Source organism: Rana temporaria, chromosome 7 (genome assembly GCF_905171775.1).
Source record: "Rana temporaria chromosome 7, aRanTem1.1, whole genome shotgun sequence".
Classification (NCBI taxonomy): domain Eukaryota; kingdom Metazoa; phylum Chordata; class Amphibia; order Anura; family Ranidae; genus Rana; species Rana temporaria.
The window spans coordinates 139,576,517-139,602,677 of NC_053495.1; the positions used below are offsets into that span (position 1 = coordinate 139,576,517).

Genomic DNA, 26,161 nt, shown 5'->3' on the forward strand with positions numbered 1-26,161 from the left:
TGATTTGTTGGTTATCCGACCTGGATTTTTATGCACTTGATGTATGGGTTGGTCCATTCATAGCATAGGTAGCAACATGTTAGCAGCTTTTTAACCTTTTGTGATTTTTATATGTTTTTTTTTATGTATAAACTGGTTTGACTAACTGACATCTTTTGATGTTATGTATGTCTGTTATTAGACCTTTATGCTCCTGATTAAGCGTCCGGTACGCGAAACATGTCGAGTGTAAAAGCAAGATCTACTATTATGCATATTGGATTCAGCTTCAAAACACAGAGTTCCATACCTTTTTAATGCTATGTGCTTTTATGCCATGAATGTATCTGTACAAGTATAAATCTCTCTCTTATTTTGTGTTCGATGCACCGATACCATATGCTGATACTGTTTCATGAAATTATGTACACTAGTCCATTAATTTCCATTGTCACGCTCCTGTAAGAGATATCTTTTTGTGGTAATGAACACAATCATCCATGAACATTTGCATTTTCAAAAAGTAAGCGCACACTGGTTACCAAGACAGCTTTTTCGCTTTTGACCAGCACAGAAGAGTTGAAGCCTGCAATGTGTTGAAGGAGCGTTTTGACAGGGAAGGCCAGGATTTTCTGGATCATATCATTACATGTGATGAAACCTGGGCACATAATTTCACTGCGGAATCAAAATGAGCGTCAAAGCAATGGAAGCGTGCAGACTCGCCAACACTCAAAAATGTTCAAACAATTGCGTCTGCAGGTAAAGTGATGGCAAGTGGTTTCTGGGACAAACATGGCGTTATTCGTGTGGATTTTATACCCAGTGGTGCCACCAACTGTGAATATTATACAGTGTTCAGTTATGTGCATACGCATCTGCAGAAAAAAATGGCCTGGTTTGATCACAAAGGGCACCCTGTTGCTCCAGTACAACACACAAGCTCATACTGCTCACCGAACTACATGCACAATACAGCAAATCAGCTGGGAGGTATTACCACACCCCCCTTACAGCCCCGGACCTCATTCCAAATGATTTCCATCTGTTTGGACCCCTAAAAAAGTTCCTAGAAAATCAGCATTTCAGCACTGATGACAAAGTGAAGCAGGTAGTCCTAGGATGGTTCAGGCGTACGCACAAATCTTTCTAGGCTGAAGATTTCCAGGCATTAGTTACACACTGGGATAAGTGTATAAAGGTAGTAGGGGACAAATAAATGCAGTTTCCACTCCTTGAAATTTTTTTTTATAATGCAACACTACACCTGTAGGAGCTGCAATATTTGTGCCCGGGTCTCCCACTGAATAATCCACAGCCAGTTACACTGTATTTTCACACACTCTTCCGCTCGTTGTCCCCAATAGCCAGTCTAGGAGATGTGCCTTTATGTTTTATTTATTTAGAGAACGTGGAGAAGAGAGGGGAATTAGTAGTATACTCCAAATAAACTATTCACAGCAAGGACAACTAGAACTGTGTAGCAGACTGTCAGTAGCACTATGCAGTAGAGCTGCGCAATTAATCGTTAAAAAAAAATCGTGATCTGGATTCAACCCCTCACAATCTCTATTGCAGTTTCCCGATTCTATCATGTAACAAGTGTAGAGGCTTCTCAGCTCACTCTGGCAGTCTGCCAATTTTTTAACATTGTCTGAGCTAGTAGATACGTAGAAACATTGTAACTCTTCCTTCTTGGATGAAAAGGGATAAAATGTCTGTGTAAATGTTGGAAGTTTAACCACTTAAAATCAGTATTTTGCTAGAAAATTTGTTGGAACCCCCGAACATTATATATATATTTGGCAGAGAACCTAGGGAATAAAATAGCTATTGTTGCAATATTTTATGTCACACTGTTATTGTAGTGGTCTTTCAAATGCAATTTTTTGGGGAAAAATATTTTTTTTTATTATTGTTCATAAAGTGTAACAGTAAAGTTAGCCCAATTTTTTTGTTTAATGTGAAAGATGTTATGCCGCGAGAATCGTGAGCTATCTGCTAAGAAAATAAAACCGTGATTCTCATTGTAGCGAGAATCGTGCAGCTCTACTATGCAGCAGGCTGTATAGGAGGAAGCAAGTCTTTGTAGCAGAAAGTATTTACTAGACTTTTCTTCAAGACACTAGCCAGTGCCCCCTTTAGCACACACATCCAATATGCCGACTTGTAGGAACAAGAGGGGGATTTTAGCAACACTCAGTATAACATGTTTTTTTTTTTATTCCTATAAAAATAACAGAGGGAAAGACTTTACAATCACTTTATTGTGTAAACGGAACAATCCAGCTGAACTGTGTAAACCAGTAAATACAAGGCTAAGAGATAGATGTATAAATATATACAATATAGTACCAAAAGTATTGGGACACCTGCCTTTACACACACACACGAACTTTAATGGCATCCCAGTCAGTCTGTAGGGTTCAATATTGAGTTCTTCCAGAAGTGCATTTTTGAGGTCAGGCACTGATGTGGACTAGAAGGCCTGGCTCGCAGCCTCGGCACCAATTCATCTCAAACTTTGGAATGGAGGAACTTGACTTGACCTGGCCTGCACAGAGTCCTGACCTCAAACCGATAGAACACCTTTGGGATGAATTAGAGTGGAGCCTGAGAGCCAGCTTTTCTCATCCATCAGTGCCTGACCTCACAAATGCGCTTCTGGAAGAATGGTCAAACATTCCCATATACACACACACTCCTAAACCTTGTGGACAGCCTTCCCAGAAGAGTTGAAGCTGTTATAGCTGTAAAAGGTGGGCCAACTCAATATCGAACCCTACAGACCAACACTGGATGCCATTAAACTTCGTGTGTGTATGTAAAGGCAGGCGCCCCATCACTTTTGGTAAAAAAACACACACACACACTTTTTTTGAATTTATTTTACCTCCTTCAGAAGAAAGCTTAAGCTTGCTCTTAACACTTCTGTTCCCCACCACTGACAGTTCGATTTCTTCATGGGGCATGTCAGCAATGCCCTCTACGAAGACCTTTTCCAGTTCTTGTGCCATTAGCACAATATCATCTCCTGGCTGAAAGACACAATGTAGTCTGCCATGAATGAATAGCACAAACGACAAATGTGATATTTTAAATGGGAAATGTCATCATGTTCTTCCATTTTCCAGAAAAATTAAAATAAAAGTTTGCCTTTGATGTCGCCCAAGCATGGAAATTGCTATTGAACAAGTTTCTGCCAAATGATAGCACATTTCTTCTCTGTAACCAAACATTACTGTGTTGGAACACTCCAAGTCTAGTGACACAACTAAGAGGAGGCTTTAATAATAATAACAGATCCAAGTGGCTACCATAATTGCAAATTACTGGCACAGACAAAAACGTTTGTTCTTTCAGTTATTTATACAGAACTGACAAAAACATTCTGGTATTAAAGAAACACAATAGCAAAATTATAAAATGTATGGGGGTCCACTCTAAAAGACACCATTACATATGGAAGATATAAAAGTATATATATATATATATATATATATATATATATATATATAAAAGTATATATATAAAAGTATATATATAAAAGTATATATATAAAAGTATATATATAAAAGTATATATATAAAAATATATATATATATATATATATATATATATATATATATATATATATATATATATATATACACACACACACACACACACACACACACACACACACTATAGAAAATAATCCTCCAAAACAATCATATTTTGTTACTTTGCAGCCTGAAATGCAGGCAGACGCAGTTTTTCTCACTGTGCTTCTAGGCATTAACAGTTAGGCTACTTTCACACTGGGGATTTACCGTCATTTTTGCAAAGGGGGCTTTTAACCCCCACTAGCTTCTGAAAAAGGGTTAAAAGCGCCTGCAAAGTGTATACACCATTCCTACAGCGCCGCTGTTTGCAGGACTTTTTTGGGCGTCTTGCCAGCACACCGCTCCAGTGGGAAAGCACTCAGGCTTTCACATTGGAGTGAGGGGAGAGGCTCAGCACCTGTAAAGCGCCTGAGTGTGAAAGCAGCCCTACTGAAACATTATACCTTGATAATGATTTTAGGGTTGCCATCTGTCCCGTTTTGATGTAATCGGTTTTTCCCTCTGCTTGAAACTTTGGACACCAGTGCCTCCGACCAGCGGTACCTGGACAGCAGGGGGATCCTAGCCGCGATGCGGGGGGACAGTTACAGGACGACACAAAAAGGGAAGGGAGAGAGGCGCCAGGTTTTTCTTAAATTGTTTAAAAACAATCTGTATTGCACTCACACATGTATCAGAGCGGTAGGCATAGATCAGTCTGTGGTCCACTGTTGGCATTCTCCCGATCCACGCTGCTGTGATCACTGAATTTCTGGAGGAAGCTGGTATAAGAATACAGAGCCGTGGGGAAACTCCAGTGAACTGTCAGAGCCTAGGACGCTGTGACCAATCAGAACATTTTGGAGGCTTAACCACGCCTCCATTATCAGAGGCTGACCGTTCACTGGACTTTCTTGTGGCTCTCTGTATCCTTATAATGGCTTCCTCCAGCGATTCAGTGATCACAGCAGCGTGGATCGGGAGAATGCTGACAGTGGACTTCAAAGACTGATCTATGCCTACCCCTCTGACATGTGTGAGTGCAATACAGATTGTTTAAAAACAATTTGAAGAAAAACTATTGTACCAGCAGCTACCTGGTACCCCTCTCTCCTCTTCCTTACGTCTCCTCTGCAATTGGGGGGGGGGGGGAAGATATGATTTTTTTTTTTTTTTTGGGGGGGGGGGAATAGATGTTTGCTGGTGGGGTGGAGGGTGAACATAAAGACTAGTGCTGGATTTTTATTTTTGCAGGAGAGGGAGTGGGGTTTTTGTTGAAAGGGTAAAGTGGGGGAGTGTATTGCTCGCAGAGAGAATTTTGCACTCTTATTACCCACCACACTTCGTTACACACCCCTGACTCCAGCACCCTTTTTGTTTTGTACTCATGACTAATATCAGGGCTCAAAATTTCAAGCCCTGAGCTACTAGCCAGGCCTCAAGAGTTACTCGCCACCAGTTGCCCCACCTAATTCATACACTGCTCCATGCCCAATTGCGCCCCTAAACACGCCCTCGTAGATTATCTCATGGAATGACACTGTTAAATGTTTTATGCAGAATCAAGTTACACAATTAAATATTACCAAAAACAACGTTAACAAAATGGGACAGGGAACTGGGGGCAGACCAGAGGGACAGGGCACTAGAACTGGATCTTTTCCCCATTCTCTTGCTGTCTCCTCTGCAACTCCCATCCATAGGCATGTGCATTTCGTTTCGTTCCGAATCGAAATTCGGACAAATTTTTCATTATTCGGATGCATATGAATTGCAATATTAATGAATTTACCGAATCCGAACGAACGTTTTCGAATCGAAAACCCGCGGACGAAATTCGATCGGAATTCGATTTTTTTTTTTCGAATTACGATCGAATTTCGAAATTGTATTCGAAAAGAGACTATTTGTTGTCGAATCCGGTCGAAATACTTTCGAATTCGACCGGATTTTTTCGAAATTCGGTCGAAAACGAACGAGTTCCGAAAACGAATTTAACACATGTAACGAACCTAACTTAACGAAATTAAATAACAAATTAAAACGAAACGAAACAAAATTTTCCCTTTTGCACATGCCTAGTGGCAACCCTAAACAATTTGCATCTCAATATACATCACTATATTCGGTGGGAGTCAGTGAAAAAAAAAGTAGTTTTGTAATGAATCATGTTTTATCGCAACCAAACCACCAGGTTAGAGTTCTTACTGAGGCAAGCGCCTTAATTTAATGATTCCACATTACCTTATTATAAATATAACAGTTAGTGAACATGGTGTTGAGATCTTTCATGCAATCCATAGCATTTGTATAGTAGTTGTACTCCAGCCTTTTCCTTACGGTACTCAAATCCATAGGATTCTTTATGATTTTATAATAATCCTAAAAGTAAAAAAAACAAAAAAAAAAACACACAAAGCAAAACATAAAATACCACTAAACACAGCTACCAACATTCTCAAAAAATGTATAGGCATACTTTGTCTGTAGGCGGAGTCTTATTTTAATTAGGGGTGGGGCATTCATTTGAGAGAGATTTTTTTTCCAGACAAGAAACAGGAAGTGGGCTGAGAGAGCAGGCCCAGATGATCCTACACAATAGCAATATGTGTATTCCAGAAAGTTTAACAATCATCAGATCAAGATACTCCAAACACCATCCCCCAGGCAGAGCCCATCAAACAGATACAAGGTCAGAGAGGGTGCGGACAACCCCCAACACAGCTCTGTACCCCGGCCCCTCCCAACACACAGAACATCCAGCAGGATCACCCCATGGGCCATGGCCACTCATCTGCAGCTGTGGTGCCGCAGCATCTCCCTCTGCACCTCTGGCCAGGGCCATGCCATCTCTAGGCAAACTAGGCAGCCATCTAGGGCGCACTGCTGCCTAGGTTACCCAGCCACTGGCTTTCCTACTCTCTTCAGCAAGCAATTAAGGCTCAGCATCAGCCACCGCTCCATTCGCACATAGTGTCAGAGGCACAGCGGCGGCGGAGGACTGTGACCCGACTCCTGAATGAATGGAACAAGCAAACATTTATTGACGGGCACTGGTAGGCTGCATTTGATGGGTGCTGGTGAGGCTGTATTTGATGGGCACTTCATTAAAAAGGTGAGGTGAGGGTATACATGGGCAGGGCAAAGGGGGTGGAGTCTTGCCTCCGGCTGTCAGATCAATAAGAATTGAGGGGGCGGACGGCAGCTCTGTGGTACCCATGGGATCTCTCACTGGCTAGCAGGTCTCGCCCCTGTGTACAGTGGAGAGGGGAGGGGCCTCCGACCCAGGCAGCTAAATGGCTTCAGCGTACAAGTTAATTGCTCTGCTTATACACTGAAGAGAGAAGCCCATTAGCTACCAAGGTCAGAGGCTCCTCCCCTCTCCACAGGGGAGAGACCTGCTAGACAGAGGGAGATGCCACGGCTGTGTTTTCATAGCCGGAAGCTGCAGCAGTCCCAGTAATCTAACAGGTTGCCTACAGAACACCAGGACAAAGCCAATTTCCCAGGAAAATCTAGACCGTTGGCAACTATGCACACACAATGAAAACTAAGCATAGTGGTTTCAGATGAATTGGAGGTCTTTAATAATTAAAGGGTCACTAAAGGAAATTTTATTTTTTTTGCTGAAATGACTGTTTACAGGGTATAGAGACATAAAAGTTAACTGATTCCTTTTAAAAATGATTACAAATGGATACAAAATCAATCATATAATGTGCCTGTAGGTTAGTTTCACTTTTAAACTGTTTTCATGTTCCTGTGAACTAGAGACACACACAGATCAAAAACAAACAAATCCAGGGCAGTGTTTTGTTTTTAAAATGAATCCGATTGGTTCTGTTAAGTTTTAGGCCCCATTCACACCTCCGCGACAAAACGCCTGACGCTCGTGCCGCTGGAGGGGAGAATTCCCATTGCCGTCTATGAGATGGTTCACATCTCATAGACGCCGTACGCCTGCAAAAAAGTCCCGGACCCTTTTTTTTCAGTCGGCATTGGTGTTCGGCCATACAAAGCAATGGGAAGGATTTGTAAAAAAAAAAAAAAAAAGTTACACTATTCGCAGCAAAATACGCCGCGTACGCGGCATTACTTGTCGCCGGGGTGTGAATGCAGCCTTAGCCCCCATTCACACCTAGGCGTTTTGTCGCCTGTAGTGTGACGCCGCAGCAGCCGAGACGCTGGAGGGATGAAAACACATTGCCCTCTATGGAGATGGTTCACATCTCCATGCCGAACGCCTGAAAAAAAGTCCCGGACCTTTTTTTCAGGCGGCTTTCGGCGTTCGGCATAGGAGATGTGAACCATCTCCATAGAGGGGGTGAGGCTGCATTCAAACCGCGGTACAAAACGCTGCAATTTGTGGGACAAAACGCCGCGATTTTGTACGCCTAGGTGTGAATGCAGCCTTAGACACACAGTAATGACAGCTTAGACCTACAGTGAAAAGCTCCCAGTACGGTGGTTATAAGGAAAAAGACAACCAGGAAGTGTGGAGATCAGAGCAGAATTACAGCCACTTCAAAGCAAAAACGAACAATAAAGACATGAAACCAGTACTGCAGTAAGGTAAAGGAAGCTATTTAGCAAAAAAAAAATTCCTTTAGTGATCCTTTAATCTACACTATAAAATTTGAAATTTTGATTTGGTTAGAAAAAAAAAATTAAAATTAAACTAAACTAATTCTAAAATGAATCAACAAAAATGACATTAGTAACAGAACAAATCTATCCCAAAAAAAAATGTTTCCGCTCTGTACAGGTTTTTTTTTTTTTTTATTTGATAATTTTTTTATTGAAAAATAGACATATCAAACATATACAAACATTTTTTCCCCCTTTTTTTTTTGAGAGATGCAATACAAAATAAAAAACAGAAGGGGAGATCAATACAGCACATTTATACTTTTCGCCCCTACATTTATTTCCCCCACTATTCCCAGAGGCAATTATATTAGTGGTCAACATAAGTAGCATAGGCATCATTATGTCGATTCCCTCAGATCTTATGCAAATTAGGTGTATTCTTTATCTCATTTTCCCTCCTCCCCTCACCTATCCAAGAAAGTGGACAAGGCAGGGTACCAAACTCCCCTAGACATCGGGGCACAATCAGGGGTGGTTGTGAATATTTAACACTCAGCTATTGTCTACAATGAACAAAAAGAGCCCCGACTCCACACCATGTGGCATTACCTCTTCCAAGGGACTGCACAAAAAGAGTGTTTGCCTCCTTCCCAACAACCCATTAAAATCCCTTTTCTTTTTTTTAGGGCTGTTACTGATCAAAATTTTTCTGTTCGATTAATCGTTTATTTTTTTAATCGATTAATCGACTAATTTCGATTAATTATAACGCACATACAGATCCAACTACTTTTAGCTGATCTCCTTGCAGGCCGATTCCCAGTGCAGCTACAACCACTGGAAAAATGGATAGCAGGATACAAAAAACACACAAAGGCAGCGCTCAATAGGAATAGCATTAAAAAACTTTTATAGTCTTCAAGTAGGTAACAAAATAAATATTGCACTGGAGATAAAATCGATGTAGCTACATAAACTGTAAAAATGGTGCGAGTAATACCAAACGGTACTAAAAGCAGTCATATAAACATGTAGCCAAGTATGATACTGGTATAAAAATGTGTACAACGATACCACTGCTGAATCCAGATGAGGAGAGGTTAACATCAGTCCGTCGGCATGTAGATGTCCCATGAAGGGAACTATCACAACTCCCAGTGGATGGTTGTAGAATCCCAGGTTGATAGAGGGAAGTGATAGAGGGAAGTGTAACAGCCCTTGCGTGTAGCAGATAGTAAGGTCCCGCCGGCATGCAGATATAAAGGCACAGCAAAGGAGCCCTTCAGATGGGCACGGCAAGCCCCGCCAGTGTCTGACATTACTGGATTTCAGACGGAACTCCCTGAAGGCCCAGAAGCCGGCAGAGAGGTGAGTACCGATCAAAAAGATTTTGATCGATCAAAAAAATTAAAGATTAATCAATTAAAAGTTAATTTGCACAGCCCTACTTTTTTTTTCTTTTTTTTTTTAATCCCTTTTCAATATATAAGTCTAGAACAACCTAAAATCTGTTATAGCTCTATCTCCAAGGATTCTATTTTGCACCAACCGCAATGGTGCCAAACCAGGAGTATCCAGCCAGGGATCCCATATATTCTCAAATTTCCCCAGGCTACCGCGATGTTTATAAGTAAGTTGTTCCCTGGCAAGAGAGTCATTTACAGATGTAATCCACTCTGTATGCGTGGGGGCAGTTGCAGACAACCATTTCCTGGCAATACGTTTCCTAGCCAGAAATAGGGTCCTAAGAATAGCAGTATGGGTATGTGGCGTATATGGTTCTTCATCTACCCAGCCCAGCAGACAAAGTTTGGGGTCAATAGGTAATTGAAGGTTCCATATGCTATTGATAGTGGCCACCACCGCAGCCCAATAGCGCTGCAGCTTCGGGCACCTCCACAGCATATGCACAAGCGTCCCGTTGTCCACCAGGCATCGGGGACAAAACGGGTCATCTCTTCTACGCCATTTATACAGCTTTTCAGGTGTACGATATGTACGATGAATAATGAAAAGCTGAGTAAGCTTCTGAGTCGATGAAAGCGATACCTTAAGGACATTGCCCAGTATTGCATCCCACTCCTCATCGGAGATATGTCCTATATCGTCCCCCCAACCAGCTCTACATCTCAAAGTCATCGCCTTAGAGACGTGGCCGAGAAGGGAGCTATACAAGGACGAGATTTGTCCTTTCCTGGATGACGCCATAGTTCACTGCGTAAGCACTACCGGTCTAGTGAGTTCCCATATCGAATTTGTAGCCTGCGCCGAAATAGCGTGTCGCAGTTGTAAATATTGAAAAAAGGACGCGTTGGGCAAATCAAATTCATCCCTCAGGGACTGAAACTCCCTGAGTTCGCCTCCACAATATAATTGTGAGATATATTTTTTACTCCCCGTCTCTCCCAGTTAGAAAAGTTTTGTAGTTTATCAAGTTCTGGGTAATTACAGTTCTTCCATATACGTGACCAGCTAGTGTATCCCATATATTGCAGGTGCTGTTTGGTTTTATTCCATATCTTATTTATAAGTATAAAAGTCGGGTACTGGTCCAGAACACCCAGTTCCCCCGCTTCCACACATTCCACTAGATTATCCCCAGTCACCTGGGTACCCACTATATTTCTAATAGGGTCCGAGGTTTCCGGACATAACCATCCTGCCAGGTGTTGTAACTGTGCAGCAACAAAATAATAAAATGGGTTTGGTACTGCTAGGCCTCCCAACTCCTTCACTTCCTGTAAAGTTTCCAGTTTAATTCTTGGGACCCGTTTCCTGCATATTAGTGCCCGATATATGGTATTACATCTCTTAAACACATGGGCAGGAATCCATATGGGAGCATTGTGGAGCACATAGAGTAACTGAGGATTCCAGATCATTTTGATCAAGTTACAGCGCCCCACAACGGACAGCGGCAACTTGATCCAACCAGTTGCTTTTTCATGAAACTTTTTAAGGACAGGTTCCACATTTAATTTGATATATTGATCTAAATTGGGATGGACCATAATACCTAAATACTTGAATTTATCCACAACTTTAATCTGTTTTTCTTTTTTTTTTCCACTTCAGACTCCGCTTACACTTGACAGCAAGACTTGCTCACGGTTAGACCGCCCATAACGTCTCTCTAGTGGCTTCGCATAATGCGTGTTTTTTTTTTTTTTTCCCCTTTTTCTTTTTCCTATTGATTATTTCCCTTTTAGTATTTTTTTTGCTCTTTTCTTTCTTTCTTTCTTTTCTTTTTTTTTTCTTTTTTATTAACAGTTGCAAATTCGTCATTTTTGAACCTTTAGTTATACTTTTTCCATTTAACAAGTCTAACTACTTACTTAATATACTGACATGACTAGTCTTTTTTTTTTCCTCCCCTCCCTGTATCTGTCATTCCTTGAACGAATTTTTCCGAAAATTTAAAAACTTTCCATTTTTCCCACACCACTCTATATCTATCCTCTCCTCCTGTCTCTCCACAGGCGAGGTACTCCATCTCTTCTATATATTCCACCCTTTCTATCAATTCTTTAATTGATGGCCTTTTTGGATGTAGCCAGTTTTTTGGGATCAGGGCCTTTGCTGCATTCAGCAGCACTGGAACCAAAGTTATTCCGTATTGTTTTTTTGTTTTTTCAGTTCCATGAAACAGACAGGTCAGCGGGCTACAAGGGATCCTCTCCCCTGTTATTTCTTCAATATATTCCAGGACTTCTTTCCAATATTCCTGTATTCTCGGGCAGTCCCACCATATATGCATAGTTGTTCCTTTTTGCTTACAATTCCTCCAGCAGAGCTCTGAGTTTTTTGGATGGATTTTATTCATTCTTAATGGGGTCAGGTGCCATCTAACCATAATAATTTGCTTCTATGGTAGTTATATCTAAGGCATGATTGTAAACTGCACCTATCATATGTGATTTGTCAATCCTTTTACCCAAATCGCTTTCCCATTTTTCTAGACAGGGCAATGTTTCTTGGGTCTCGAGCTCCGTTAATATTCCGTATGCCTTTGATATACCATGTGTCAGTGGCTTATCTGTATTGCATATTTTTTCTATTGGGTTTAATGTTTTATCTTCCCGAATTGGTTGTGGTAATGTGCTCACAAAGTGATTTAACTGTAAATACTCCCATTCACTCATCCGTTGATCCCCTTCTCCCATTATTATATCCTGTCTTGCATTTATTTTTCCCCGTGTGACAATATCTTTTAATTTTTTCTCACCCAATTGCTTTCCGAAACGTGTTCCATTGCCTGGTGGGAAAAAATTTGTGCCTGCTAATGGGATTAATGGGAGTTATACTCCCATTTTTCCCGTCTAAATACTGTGTCCCATATTTTAAAAACATTCTTTGTTATACTATGTGTATTTGTGCCCAATTTCCTCGTCTTCGGTGGTATCCAAATATTTCTGTTTAATTGTGCATTACTTATTATGTCTTCCATACGTGCCCATTTTTTTTTGGTGTGCATTTGTCCATTCTACTAACCTAGCTAAATTAACGGCAAAATAATATCTTTTTATGTCGGGGAGCCCCAACCCGCCTCCTTTTTTTCATGCTCAGCTGTGTATAGCTTATTCTAGCCTTTTTACCTGCCCATATATATATTTCAAGATTATTGTTTTAATTACCTTTAAATTAACTTTAATCTGTTGAGCACTCTGCGGTAAAGGCCCCAACAGCGGGTCTAGTAGAAGAAGAGTAGACTTATCCCAGTTTATTTTAAAACCGGAAAAAGTTCCAAAAGTGTGAATCAATTCCATAAGATGGGTCAGGGATGTGCTCTGTACAGGTTTAGTTTGGATCCCCATTTTTCTTCTAATCTGTGTCTTAAAGTGGTTCTAAAAAGCAGCCAGTCCCCCCTTATACGAGAGCCTCAGCTGTCCGGGACTCTCCCTCTGGCTGAGACAGCAGTGGGCACCATTGGCTCCCGCTGCTGTCAAAGTCAGTGAGCCAATGAGGAGAGGGAGGGGGCAGGCGGCAGCTCTGTCTGAATGTTTGCTGTGGGGGCACTTGGCAGGAGGGAGGGGCCAGGAGCACCAGTGAGGTACCCGAGAAGAGGATTGGGGCTGCTCTGTGCAAAACCAGGTAAGCATACGTTTTTTTTTTTTGTTTTTTTTCAAACATCACACACACACTACAATATCACTTTAATCACCGATATGGGCACCGAGAATTCAGATTGTGCTGTATCCCTTTATCTCAGATACCTCATATTCAGTAAAGTAGTGGATAGTGGGTACAGTTTCAGAGTGTTTAAAGCAATGCTTTCAGCATTTAACTATTAAAATTCAATGTTTGATCTTTGAGCCCCTCTCATTTAGTTTCACTTAAGGCCTGTGCAATAAAAGTGTCTGGCCTAACTGGCCATAGCAGTTTAGGGTAGGGTTGCCACCTGTTCGGAATTGGAATCATGTGTCCGGGTTATAGACTGCCTGAAACCCAGACAGACATTATTTAGACCAGACTATGGCTTCCCAGCAGGGCTTCTGGGTGCAGTTGTCCAAGCCGAGAGCATCTCTTTCACACTGCCCAAAGCCAGCACTAACAATTTCTCTCCACCCCCTCTCAATCTGCGCCTCTTCCTCCTTCCCAACCCTCTGTCTGCCCACACTTCAATCCCTGGCGCTGTGCCTCAGAAAAGGAAAGTGCCGGTGGGAAATTTGAAGTCTAGCCGCCTCAGATACATCTGGATGAGAGGTGCAGACTGCCAAAGGGTGAGCGAGATCACCATCCACCCCCATCTGACTGTCTCCCCAGTCTCTCCTGCCTCAGAGTACACCAAGGTAAAATCAGGGTTCTCAGAGCACCCCTTACATTAGAGTTCCCCTTTACACCAGTGGCATCCCCTTATGTTAGAGTCCCCAGAGTCCCCCCTTTAAAGTGTAAAGGAACTCTGCGAGTCCAGATGTAAAAGGAGAACTCTGTTGACTCAGATGTAAAGGGGGACTCTTGTGATTAACGTAATATAAATTAGAAATGTTATTTAATTGCAAAATAGGATTTTTCCTACAGCTTACCTGTAAAAACCCTTTCTTGTAGAACATCACGGGACACAGAGCAGCTATAGTAATTACCATCAGGGTTATACGCCACCTATAGGGGGAATGGACACTTGCACACCCAAAAGACAGCTGTGGTCAACCCAAAAGGGAAGATTCACAAAAAAAAAAAAAAAAAAAAAACACGCCTTTCCACTGCAATTACCAAAATCTTTGATGAGCCTGGAAACAAACCGCCACATAAAGATGTGCGTTTACAGATAATTATGGACCCCGAAAGCTACCCTTTGCAGAGAGGTCATCACTGAACAGTCTAGCTTATCCGGAACAGAAGGAGGATGTTCAGCAGATCATGACCTCATGTCCCCATTTGGCTTTGGAACTGCTACCATTTAATTGTCTCACAATAATGAGCCCATAACTTCTGCTCAAAGTGTAAATGCAAGGCAAAAGACTGACGACTCTGACAGACCCAGACAGTCCCAAGGAGTGCACTTGACCTACCAGGTTTCTGCAGGGTAAAGATGGAACAAACCACCTCAGAGACTGCCCTAAGATTTTCTGGCCTGAGATACTCTCAAAAACACAACAGCCTCAGATGCCTCCTTCACCCAGGTGGGGAAAGCTTACAGCATATGATATTCCTGGGCAGTTTCCCATCTATATACTAACCAGGCTTGATCCTGTTTAGGCTTCGATCAGACATGATCAAGGTGATGCGGCCACATGTAAGCGGGTGTAGGGTGTACCGGCTCCACAGGAGGGAATCACGAGTACTGCCTTGATAAACCAGGCAAAGTTTATTACCGGAGAGACGGTAGTAGAAACAGTATTTACAGCAGTAATGCAAGTAGTTTTACTCCAAGCAGCCAAGAGATGAGCGATTGCTCGGCATCGCAGGTGTGCTAGATAGGCAAGTGTCCATTTTTTTAAAGTCAGCAGCTGGATATAAGCATCTGATACACTTGTCCCACCCTCACAGCGAGGACACCGTTTTTTTTTTCAAATAACACTTTATTAGACACAAGGTAACCCCCGTGCCATAAAAGGAAGAGTACAGGGATGTCAGCAAAACATCAGCAGAAAAGAAAACAGTGCATAGCATATAACAGTGCAATACAAGGCGGATATCAGGGGGAGCTCGATGACTCCACTCATAAGCAGCCAACCTAAAAACACAATCTGCCAAAAGACAAAGTAAGCACATGTAGAACAAACCCCCAGGTAGCAGGGGCATAAGAAGAAACAAAAAGAGGGGGGAACAAAAACAAAAACAAAAAAAAAAAAAGAAAAAAAAAAAAAAAAAAAAAAAGAAGAAAGAGCAGAGAAAGGAGAGCTGTGACTGAACTCTCCCCCTCCTCCTCCTCACGTCCTTCCCTCCCTATCATCCCCCCCCCCCTTTCCTTAACTGCAGCCAAAGAACTTTTTCAGCCTATAACAGTACTTTGTCCTCTGTGCTTTCAAGTTGTACTTAGGGGGTTAAAAAGGCAGTAAGTAAATATCACCGCCTCACTGCTTGTCAAATTCCTCTGGAAAGTGACCCAAGCATGGCTCGCTTTTCAGTGAAGAATTTTCTGACCGTCTCTTGTATAATATCCGCAGTCTCTGACCATCCCCTTTAGTATGTTTGCAGTCTCTGACCATCACTCTTTCCGAAACGCAATCCTGAACCTTGCACTCTGTACATAGCATGCTCCTGAACCTTGCACTGTGTACAGCCATGGCCAAAAGTTTTGAGAATGACACAAATACTAATTTTCACAAAGTCTGCTGCCTCCGTTTTTGAGCTGGGAAATTGCATATACTCCAGAAGGTTATGAAGAGTGATCAGACAAATTGCAATTAATTGCAAAGTTCCTCTTTGCCATGAAAATTAACTTAATCCCATAAAAAAAAAATTCCACTGCATTTGTGAAGAAGGCTTCAGGGTGCCCAAGAAAGTCCAGCAAGCGCCAGGACCGTCTCCTAAAGAGCATTCAGCTGCGGGATCGGAGTGCCACCAGTGCAGAGCTTGCTCAGGAATGGCAGCAGGCAGGTGTGAGCGCATCTGCACGCACAGCGAGGCGAAGACTTTTGGAAGATGGCCTGGTGTCAAGAAGGGCAGCAAAGAAGCCACTTCTCTCCAAAAAAAACCATCAGGGACAGATTGATCTTCTGCAGAACATATGATGAATGGATTGCTGAGGACTGGGGCAAAGTCATATTCTCCGATGAAGCCTCTTTCCGATTGTTTGGCGCATCAGGAAAAAAACTTGTCTGGAGAAGAAAAGGTGAGCGCTACCATCAGTCCTGTGTCATGCCAACAGTAAAGCATCCTGAGACCATTCATGTGTGGGGTTGCTTCTCATCCAAGGGAGAGGGCTCACTCACAATTTTGCCCAAAAACACAGCCATGAATAAAGAATGGTACCAAAACACCCTCCAACAGCAACTTCTTCCAACAATCCAACAACAGTTTGGTGAAGAACAATGCATTTTCCAGCACGATGGAGCACCGTGCCATAAGGCAAAAGTGATAACTAAGTGGCTCGGGGACCAAAACGTTGACATTTTGGGTCCATGGCCTGGAAACCCCCCAGATCTTAATCCCATTGAGAACTTGTGGTCAATCCTCAAGAGGAGGGTGGACAAACAAAAATCCACTAATTCTGACAAACTACAAGAAGTGATTATGAAAGAATGGGTTGCTATCAGTCAGGAATTGGCCCAGAAGTTGATTGAGAGCATGCCCAGTCGAATTGCAGAGGTCCTGAAAAAGAAGGTCCAACACTGCAAATACTGACTCTTTGCATAAATGTCATGTAATTGTCGATAAAAGCCTTTGAAACGTATGAAGTGCGTGTAATTATATTTCCCTACATCACAGAAACAACTGAAACAAAGACCTAAAAGCAGTTTAGCAGCAAACTTCGTGAAAACGAATATTTGTGTCATTCTCAAAACTTTTGGCCACAACTGAACATAACATGCTCCCGAGCCCTGCAGCCTACAGGCAGCATGCTCCTGAGTCTTACACCCAGCACCCAACTACACCCTGCATGTAGCACCAGCATACAGGGGCACACTGACAACCAATATGCATGGCCAGTGGTTACCAGTATACAAAAGGAAGTAACAAATCAGGTAAAACAATTACCATGCAACTAAAATCTCAAAAGCAATAAGAGAATCTTGTTGGCTGGTTCTCTCATCTATCACGAATCAATAAAAGGCAAAAAATGCAGCACTGCCCTACACATATATAAAGTTGTACAAATAGACTTATAAGTGCAATGGTAAAACCTATAAATGAATATCCAGTGCAAATCAACCAATGTATTACAATATAGTAGTGATGATGTCACCCCCTCTGCAAAAATATTTAGAGAAATTGCAGAGCTTCAATGTGCAAATAATGGTGAAACCCCTACATACAATAACAGATGCAAATCAACCAGTGTATTAGAACATAGTAGTGATGGTGTCACCCTCTCTGCAAGAGGTAAGAAATTTTGCAGAGCTTCAAAGTGCAAATAGGGGTGAAACCCCCTAAATATAATAAAACCTAAAATATGTACAGTACATCAAGTGTACATTTTATTATGATTATATATATATATATATAAAGGGGGTTTTACCACTATTTGCACATTGAAGTCCTGCAATATTTCTTACCTCTTGCACAGAGGGTGACACGACCACTACTAAGTTCTAATGCACTGGTTGATTTGTGTCTGTTATTTTTGTATGTAGGGGCTTCACCATTATTTGCTCCTCAAATTCTCAAAATATTTTTGCAGATGGGGGTGACACCAGGCCCATCGCTACAGGACAGGCAAAACAAACAATTGCTTGGGGCCCCCCCAACTTCCCCTTCCCAGGCTGTAGTGTGGCCGAGCTCCTCTTCTTTCCTCCCGTCAGTCCGGCCGAGTACCGCGCGGTACAGGGGATTCAGTGTCCTGTTCCCGGCCGGACTGACAGGAAGTGCACACTGAGTGCCAACTTCCTTTCAGTCCGGCCGGGAACAGGAAACTGAATCCCCTGTACCGCACAGGACTCGGCCGGTGTTCTGCCGAATAAGTTCCGCCCGGCGGATAAGGACCCCCCCTTGTACTACGCATGCGCGGCACCGAGTCTCCAAAAATACGGCAGGACACCTGACTGACAGGAGGAAGAGGAGCTCGGCCACGCTACAGCCTACAGGTAAAAAGGGGAGGTGAGAATGGAAAAGCATGGGGGGGGTGGGAGTAAAAATAATGTGAGAATGACCACAGTGATAATAGATCACCAACTCATAAATTAATGTGACATATATATATGTAGCGCCCCCCTTACTTTCAGTATGGACACTACGCTAAAGTTAGTGGGGAATGGGAGAGTTACCTTGCTCCCATTCACCATTTGTTCAAATTGTGGCACTTCTGTCATTCCAGAAATGTCCACTGGTTCAGTCTGTGGTCCAGGGATGCAATATCATCCCTGGCCAGCAGTTGGCGCCAGAGGGGTTCTGGCAGAGTAAGTTTCTCCAGCAGCCAATCAGAGGAGCTTTTTCCCTCGCGGGGCGTGCTGGAGAGGAGTATATCTGTGACAGGTGTCACGTGTTCAAAAATCTTTGCGGGGTCCCGGTTCCAGGTGCAGCATCCACCTTCAGGGTGCGCACATCAATGGACCCTGCCGGCGTGGCCCACCTGGCCATAATTGCAGACTACTTGGGACCTCACCCGGAGGTACCAGGGGACCCCAGCGACTAGCTGGGTTCCCGATTCCACTGAAAGGATCCCAGGCTGGGTGCCGTTCAATTGGGGAGTCAGTTTGAGGGGGACCCAGAGGCAGGTCGTCCAACAGAGCCTGAACAAACCAATTGGGTATCCGGTGACCAGAGCACTGACAGGTATGTTTGCTGTCATCTGGTGACCGATGCAGAATTCTACTAGGAGGATTCGCTCCATCTATCTATCCAGCTCAGTTATTGTAATTGGCCTGTGGCAGAGGCCTGAGCCGGGTCTGAGAGAGGGGCCCGTTCCTCCCAGAAATCCTAAGTGACATCTCGGCTGCCAGGCCTGTAAAAAAGGGTCTGTCCGGGGGCACTTAACCCACTCAGTTGGAGTGGCGACGAGTTACAAATTGGTACTATGCAGAGCAGTACTGACTGCTCTATCTAATATCCAGGCCTGATACTGCAAGGTTCTTCCTCTCCACCCATTCATCAACTTTGTCCTTCCCAATTTATGTTGATTTTGGCCTGGAAAATAAAGCAATGGAAAAAACCTTTATTCACTGTCTGGACCTTCGCTCACTGTTTGTCTCTACAATTGAACCCTTAGACAAGGCCAGGGTAACTTAAATCCCAAATCAAACAGCGGCTCCTTCGGGGGTAGCGCTACATATTTAATGGGATGTAAAGTGATCACAAAATGGTAAAATATGAATAAAAGCAATGTGGGAAGCATAAAGATGTTGGCATCTTTATGCTTCCCACATTGCTTTTATTCATATTTTACCATTTTGTGATCACTTTTATTGGCTATATCTTACACCAATTTGTAAGATATTTTTATAAATAAACCTCGTTGGTTGATTTACACACCATGGCCCAGATTCAAGAAGCACTTGCGCCCGCACAACCATAGGTTACGCAGCACAAGTGCTTACTTGCTCCGGTGTAACGAGTGCTCCCGATTCAGGAACCTCGTTACACCGACTGCAGGCTAAAATCTGCGCGGCATAAGGCTCTTATGCCTCGCAGATTTTAGGCTGCATTCTTGCGGGGGCTGCTAGGGGGCGCTCCCATTGTGTATCAGCGTGTAGTATGCAAATTGCATACTACCACTGAATCACAAGCTTGCGCGGGCCCCGCGCAAGCCAGGTACGGAGTTTCCGTACGGCTACTTTTAGCGCAAGGCTGCCCCTTCTAATAGTAAGGGCAGCCAATGCTAAAGTATAGCCGGCCTTCCCGCGCCGTGAAATTTGAATTTCACGGCGTTTGCGTAAGTGAAACGTGAATGGCGCTGGACGCCATTCACGCTCACTTAGAAGCAAATGATGTCCTTGCGACGTCATTTGCCGCAATGCACGTCAGGAAAGTTTCCCGACGGAGCATGCGCTGTACGCTCGGCGCGGGAGCGGGCCTAATTTAAATGATTTAACTTGCGCAAGCTTACGCCGGGCAAATTTGCCGGCGCGCCCTCGCAATTCACGGAGCTACTGCTGCGCAAAATATTTGCGGGGGCGCAGGGCAAAATCGTTGCCCTGCTCCCCCGCAAATATCGCTCAATTCTACTTGAATCTGGGCCCATATTTATATTTCATGCTATTCTGGGGCACTAGTGGTTCTTTGCTTTGCGTGCGGGCGGGGGGGGGCCCTCCATGTCCATTTTGCTTGGGGCCCCCTAATTCCTTCAAACGGCCCTGGGTGACACTATCACTACTATATTGTAATACATTGGTTGATTTTCACTGGATTTTCATTTATAGGTTTTACCATTTTACTTAGAAGTCCATTTGTAAAATTGTATATAGGAAGTGTAGGGTTGTGCTGCATTTTTTGATATACAGAGGCCAGGATATACTGATCACTAGGGATGAGCTCCAGCGTGTTCGCATAGTACATGTGCAGAGCCCACCAAGAAGTCTGCACGGCGCTGCGCTAATCACAGCCAGGGAGACATTTCCCAATCTCTGCAGCCGAGAATCGGGACAATGTCTCCCTGGCTGTGATTAGCACAGCGCCGTGCAGACTTCCTGGCGGGCTCTGCATGTGTACAATGCGAACACGCTGGCGCTCATCCCTACTGATCACCATTGTACGCCATGAAGAAACCTCCACTTGCTGGTCACTCCCACAGGTGTGCAGTAGCGTGCCGCATTAGCACCCTCACTTTTACTTCAAGCACCACAATAGCACTCCAAATAAACATTGTCTAGAGCCGCCCCTGCCTTTCTTTGGATTTAAATTTTGGGGGCCCCACCCCTCCCAAGTTTTTTCTCCATCTTCTCTTCATAACATTCTGTTAGGCCCCTTTCACACTGGGGCGGGAGGCGCAGTGGCGGTATAGCGCCGCTAAAAATAGCAGCGCTATGCCGTAGGAATTGCCACGGGATTCAGCCGCTAGCGGTGCGGTATTAACCCCCGCTAGTGGCCGATAAAGGGTTAATAGCGCCTGCAATGCTCCCCTACAGGAGGCGCATTGCGGGTGGTATTACCGCGGTTTCCCATTGTTTTAAATGGGAAGGAGCGGTATACATACCACTCCAAAGATGCTGCTTGCAGGAGATTTTTCTCTCTCCTGCCAGCGCATCGCCTCAGTGTGAAAGCCCTCAGGCTGGGCAGGAATTTTTCAGGCGGTATAGCAGCGCTATTTTTAGCGATGCAACGCCCGAAAAACTCCTCAGTGTGAAAGGGGCCAAAGTCATATCCCAAAAAATTCTAAGAATTTTTATCTCATGGACGAAATGTGAGAAATGTATATATCGTACAATCAATCCATAAACACATACACTGCAAATATGCTTATAAATAGTTTACCATTTGGCAATTGAAAAAAAAAAAATGTCCCCGGATTTAATTTTAAAAATCTGGTCACCTTACTATAAAACATGGTACAGGAGATAATAGTTAGAGACTTGAAACAGAGATTACAGATGTAGCGCCTGGTTACTTCTAAGAAACGGTGGTAGTTTAAATTTAGAGGGGGTCAGAGTTAAGTAGCTCTGACCAGTCTGATTTGTTTAAAAGTGGGTCTCTGTCTCAGCTTGGCTGTGCTGTGGGCTAATTCTGTTGCTTCTGTCGCTTTTGTGGTGCCGATTCCACCCCAGGATGACAGGTGGCAGCAGTGGAGTTGAGGTTTGGGTGCTTTGCCCCAGCAGCCTTTTAGGAAGGGTTTTCCTCACTGTGCATGCTGGGGGAGGGTATTTATGAGACAGACGCCATTGGTCTGGGTCTTCTTCCAGTGTGGCACCCACCTTTAGGGTGGTCACATCACGGCCCCCCCCCCGGCGAAATGGCCTTCCGGGCCGGGGTGCGCGTGCCACGCGGTGTTCCGGGACCACGTTGGTCCGGAACATTTCAGCTGTGGCTGGGCCCCAGTGATCGACTGGGTCCCTAATCTTGAGAAGATCCCAAGCGCTGTTCCTTTGAGAGGAAGCTGTTCGGTGGGGAGGCCACCTGAGGAGAGCCAAGAGAGGCTGGCGATCCAATAGGGTCTCGACAATCCACCGGGGATCAAGGTAACCGGGAACTGAGAGGCTGGACGTTGGTTACCTGTCATTCGGTAACCTAACTGCAAACTACCTGAAGGAGATTCAGGCACAAAGTCCATCAAGGAGGATTATCTCCGCTAATTCAATCGTAAGGAGGGTCTGTGGCAGAGACTTTTCCCTAAGTTCCGAGTGCTACTCTGGCTGCCAGGTCAGTGAGAGAGGCCTGTCTGGGTACACTAAGCCCACTGAGGCAGGAAATAAGGGTTACACGTGGGAGCAGGACTGTTTCCCTATTGCTGCGCCTGAATCTGCCGTTTCTCCTTCTACTGAATCTCTACCTTTCACCACAAGTTTTATTGTTGTAGCGCTACCCCCGAAGGAGACGCTGATTGATTTGGGATCGGCCTATTTAAGTTACCCTGGCGTTGTCTAGGGGTGCAATTGCAGGGACAAACAGTGAGCGAAGGTCCAGACAGTGAATAAAGGGTTTTTCCAATGCTTTATTTTCCAGGCCAACATCAACATCAATTGGGAAGGGCAAAGTTGATGAATAGAGAGCGAGGAAGAACCTTGCAGTATCAGGCCTGGATATTAAATAGAGCAGTCAATACTGCTCTGCATAGTACCAATTTGTAACTCGTCGCCACTCCAACTGAGTGGGTTAAGTGCCCCCGGACAGCCCCTTTTTTACAGGCCTGGCAGCCGAGATGTCACTTAGGATTTCTGGGAGGAACAGGGCTCTCTCACAGACCCGGCTCAGGCCTCTGCCACAGGCCAATTACAATAACTGAGCTGGATAGATCGATGGAGCGAATCCTCCCAGTAGATTTCTGCATCGGTCACCAGATGACAGCAAACCTACCTGTCAGTACTCTGGTCACCGGATCCCCAATTGGTTTGTTCAGGCTCTCAAACCGACTCCCCAATCGAACGGCACCCAGCCTGGGATCCTTTCAATAGAACCGGGAACCCAGCCAGTCACTGGGGTCCCCTTGTACCTCCGGATGAGGTTCCAAGTAGTCTGCAATTATGGCCAGGTGGGCCACGCCGGCGGGGGCCATGGATGCACGCTCCCTAAATGTGGATGCCGCACCTGGAACGGGGACCCCGCGAAGATTTTTTTACACATGACACCTGTCACAGATATACTCCTCTCCAGCACTCCCTGTGAGGGAAAAACTCCTCTGATTGGCTGCTGGAGAAACTTACTCTGCCAGAACCCCTCTGGCGCCAACTGCTGGCCAGGGATGACATTGCATCCCTGGACCACAGACTGACCCAGTGGACATTTCTGGAATGATAGAAGTCGCACAATTTGAACAAATAGTGAATGGGAGCAAGGTAACTCTCCCATTCCCCACTAACTTTAGCGTAGTGCCCATACTGAAAGTAAGGGGGCGCTACATTGTTTTTACCCGGCTGGGTAATAAAGAGCACAGAAAAAGACACCAGTGGCGGACTATCCGTTACTTCTACTTTCACCATACACCCCTAGACGGTGGAGGAGCCACGAGGTAACATGCCACCCAAAACAAAACCAGCAGCTCCTCCTGGGGTAGTGCTAGACTGAGATATTATAGGAAATATTCAGAGAATGTCACAGACTACAGACATGCTGCAGGAGACTGTCAGCGAGTGTGAACTAGGGTGCCCACGTGTCCCGGATTGCCCGGGACTGTTCCGCAATTGACATGTCTGTCCTGGGCACCTTCATTCCGGGACAATACAGTGTCCCGGAATGAAATGGAGGACACAGCCACCCCCTACTAACTACGTTTCCGGAACTAGTTGCTAGGGCCGGCGCTGCCTGGCATCTTGCAACCAGTGACAATTTACTCTCAGACAAGCCGGGAGCTAAACCTGCGCAGCACTACTGTCCCCACGCACCTCCTTCTCCGACACCCAGCGGCAAGCAGCAGGGACTGGTGTGATCTTCACTCTCCAGATAGTGACTCCACTATTTTTCTTCTACGCACGCAGCTCATGCAGAGGGAGTGACAACAGCACTGCATCTGGTGGCAGGTGGCACAATCACCTGACAAATAACCCGCCACCAAATTCCCCATCAACCCCAAGACTATATTTCCCCCCCCTCATCTCTTTTTGGGGGGGGGGGGGGTGTCCCTGAATGGCAGTTTGGAAATGTGGTCACCCTAGTGTGAACATGCTATAGGAGTTGTTGGAAAACTGTGGAAATGCTTCTGAAAACAGTCCTAGACTGGAGACATATTGCATGAGACTACTAGAAATTACTGTTATAAAAGGGCAATAGGGAAACACAGATCAGTGTCTGCAGTGGCCTCAAAGAGCCTCATACAGCCCCTGGGCCACAGGTTGGACATCAGGGATCTACACAACATGGGTGCAAAAATAAACTTTACAATACAATCACAACAGCTAGCCAACATTACAAATTTACCATTTTTTTTTACTTACAGGGAGGTTCAGCTTTACAGCATCCACAGGCTGCTGGAACGGCCACGAAAAATTGTGCTTCCATAACCCCTTTAAAACAATCTTTTCTAGGTATTGTAGTTGATTGGTCAGACGTCCAGTCTTATTCCGATTAATGTATTCTGGGGGTGGAGGATTTGCAATAGATGAGTGCAGTTGCCGGCTTAACATGGTGCACCGATTCAGTATACATTACACTGCAAAAAAAAAAAAAAGCATCAGAAATATTAACGATCAAGCAATTATTTTAATAAGGTATCTGTTTAACCAATCTAAAAATGATCAGCCACTTAATTTATAGCTGACCCTGTAGAACTTCTGGTCTTGCTTGATCAGCAAACACTTGCAAATGTCACAGCTTAGTCTTGCCACAGAACATTTCTGTGAGCAATCTTTTAAAAGATCTGACAATTGAAGGTAGTTCAGTATTGGATGGACACCTGTGAGCTGAATCTTCCACTGATGTCTTGTATCTCCCAGAGGCTAAAGGGGTATGATTTTCCTAAAAGTTTGTGAATCCAGACCATGATGCACAGCCTGCTGCTTTGCTTCCCCCTGCTATATTAAAACACACATGGAAGTCAGAGCAGGTGGCCTGCAATAAACAATTAAGCAAGCATGTGCTGGGTAGAACTCAGAGCTCCTATAGGTTGGGCGGTATCATACACCCTCAAGCAGTATATCACAGGCCAAGTTCAAAATCAACTCCTCCCAAAGTTAGAACACCCTTCACTTCTTCCATTTTTTTTTTAAACACAGAAATCTTTCGTTATAGTAAGTTGCTGCATGTTGGATCAATGTCTCTACAACATGTGCAATGTAAGTATCTGCTATGTGTAGTAAAGAGGCATTCAGCTGGACTTAAGAGTGGATACAGGTAGGTACTGTCAGTCCAAACATGAGGTGGGCTACAGCAGGGGTCTCCAAACAAGGGGCCAGTTTACTTTCCTTCAGATTTGAGAGGGGCTGGACTGTGGCCATTGGAAGCAGACAATTGGAGTGAACAATGTCCCATTTGTTGCCAGTGAGTGGAATATTGCCCCATTGTTGGTGTCACTGGGAGGAACTGTGCCCCATCGTTGGTGTCACTGGGAGGAACTGTGCCCCAATCATTGGTGTCACTGGGAGGAACTGTGCCCCATCGTTGGTGTCACTGGGAGGAACTGTGCCCCAATCATTGGTGTCACTGGGAGGAACTGTGCCACTGGGAGGAACTGTGCCACTGGGAGGAACTGTGCCCCATTGTTGGTGTCACTGGGGGGACCTGTGCCCCAATCATTGGTGTCACTGGGAGGAACTGTGCCCCAATCATTGATGTCACTGGGAGGAACTGTGCCCCATTGTTGGTGTCACTGGGAGGAACTGTGCCCC

General features: G+C 44.4%; 1 protein-coding gene across 4 annotated transcripts in view; it reads right to left on the reverse strand.

Annotated features, from left to right (window-relative positions):
* The window catches only part of BRDT (bromodomain testis associated), a 206,824-nt gene extending 181,406 nt beyond the window's left edge, over positions 1-25,418 (reverse strand). Inside the window, exons 1-4 of one of the 4 annotated variants that reach the window (XM_040360040.1) lie at positions 25,231-25,418; positions 24,773-24,987; positions 5,808-5,945; positions 2,873-3,017 (exon numbers count right to left, since the gene is read on the reverse strand). In XM_040360040.1, the coding sequence (XP_040215974.1) occupies positions 2,873-3,017; positions 5,808-5,945; positions 24,773-24,961 (472 nt within the window). In that variant the 5' untranslated portion in view covers positions 24,962-24,987; positions 25,231-25,418. Of the gene's footprint in view, positions 1-2,872; positions 3,018-5,807; positions 5,946-24,772; positions 24,988-25,096 lie in introns of all 4 variants that reach the window. The other 3 variants (XM_040360038.1, XM_040360041.1, XM_040360042.1) reach the window with 3 other exon arrangements.
* Between the last annotated feature and the right edge of the window lie 743 nt (positions 25,419-26,161).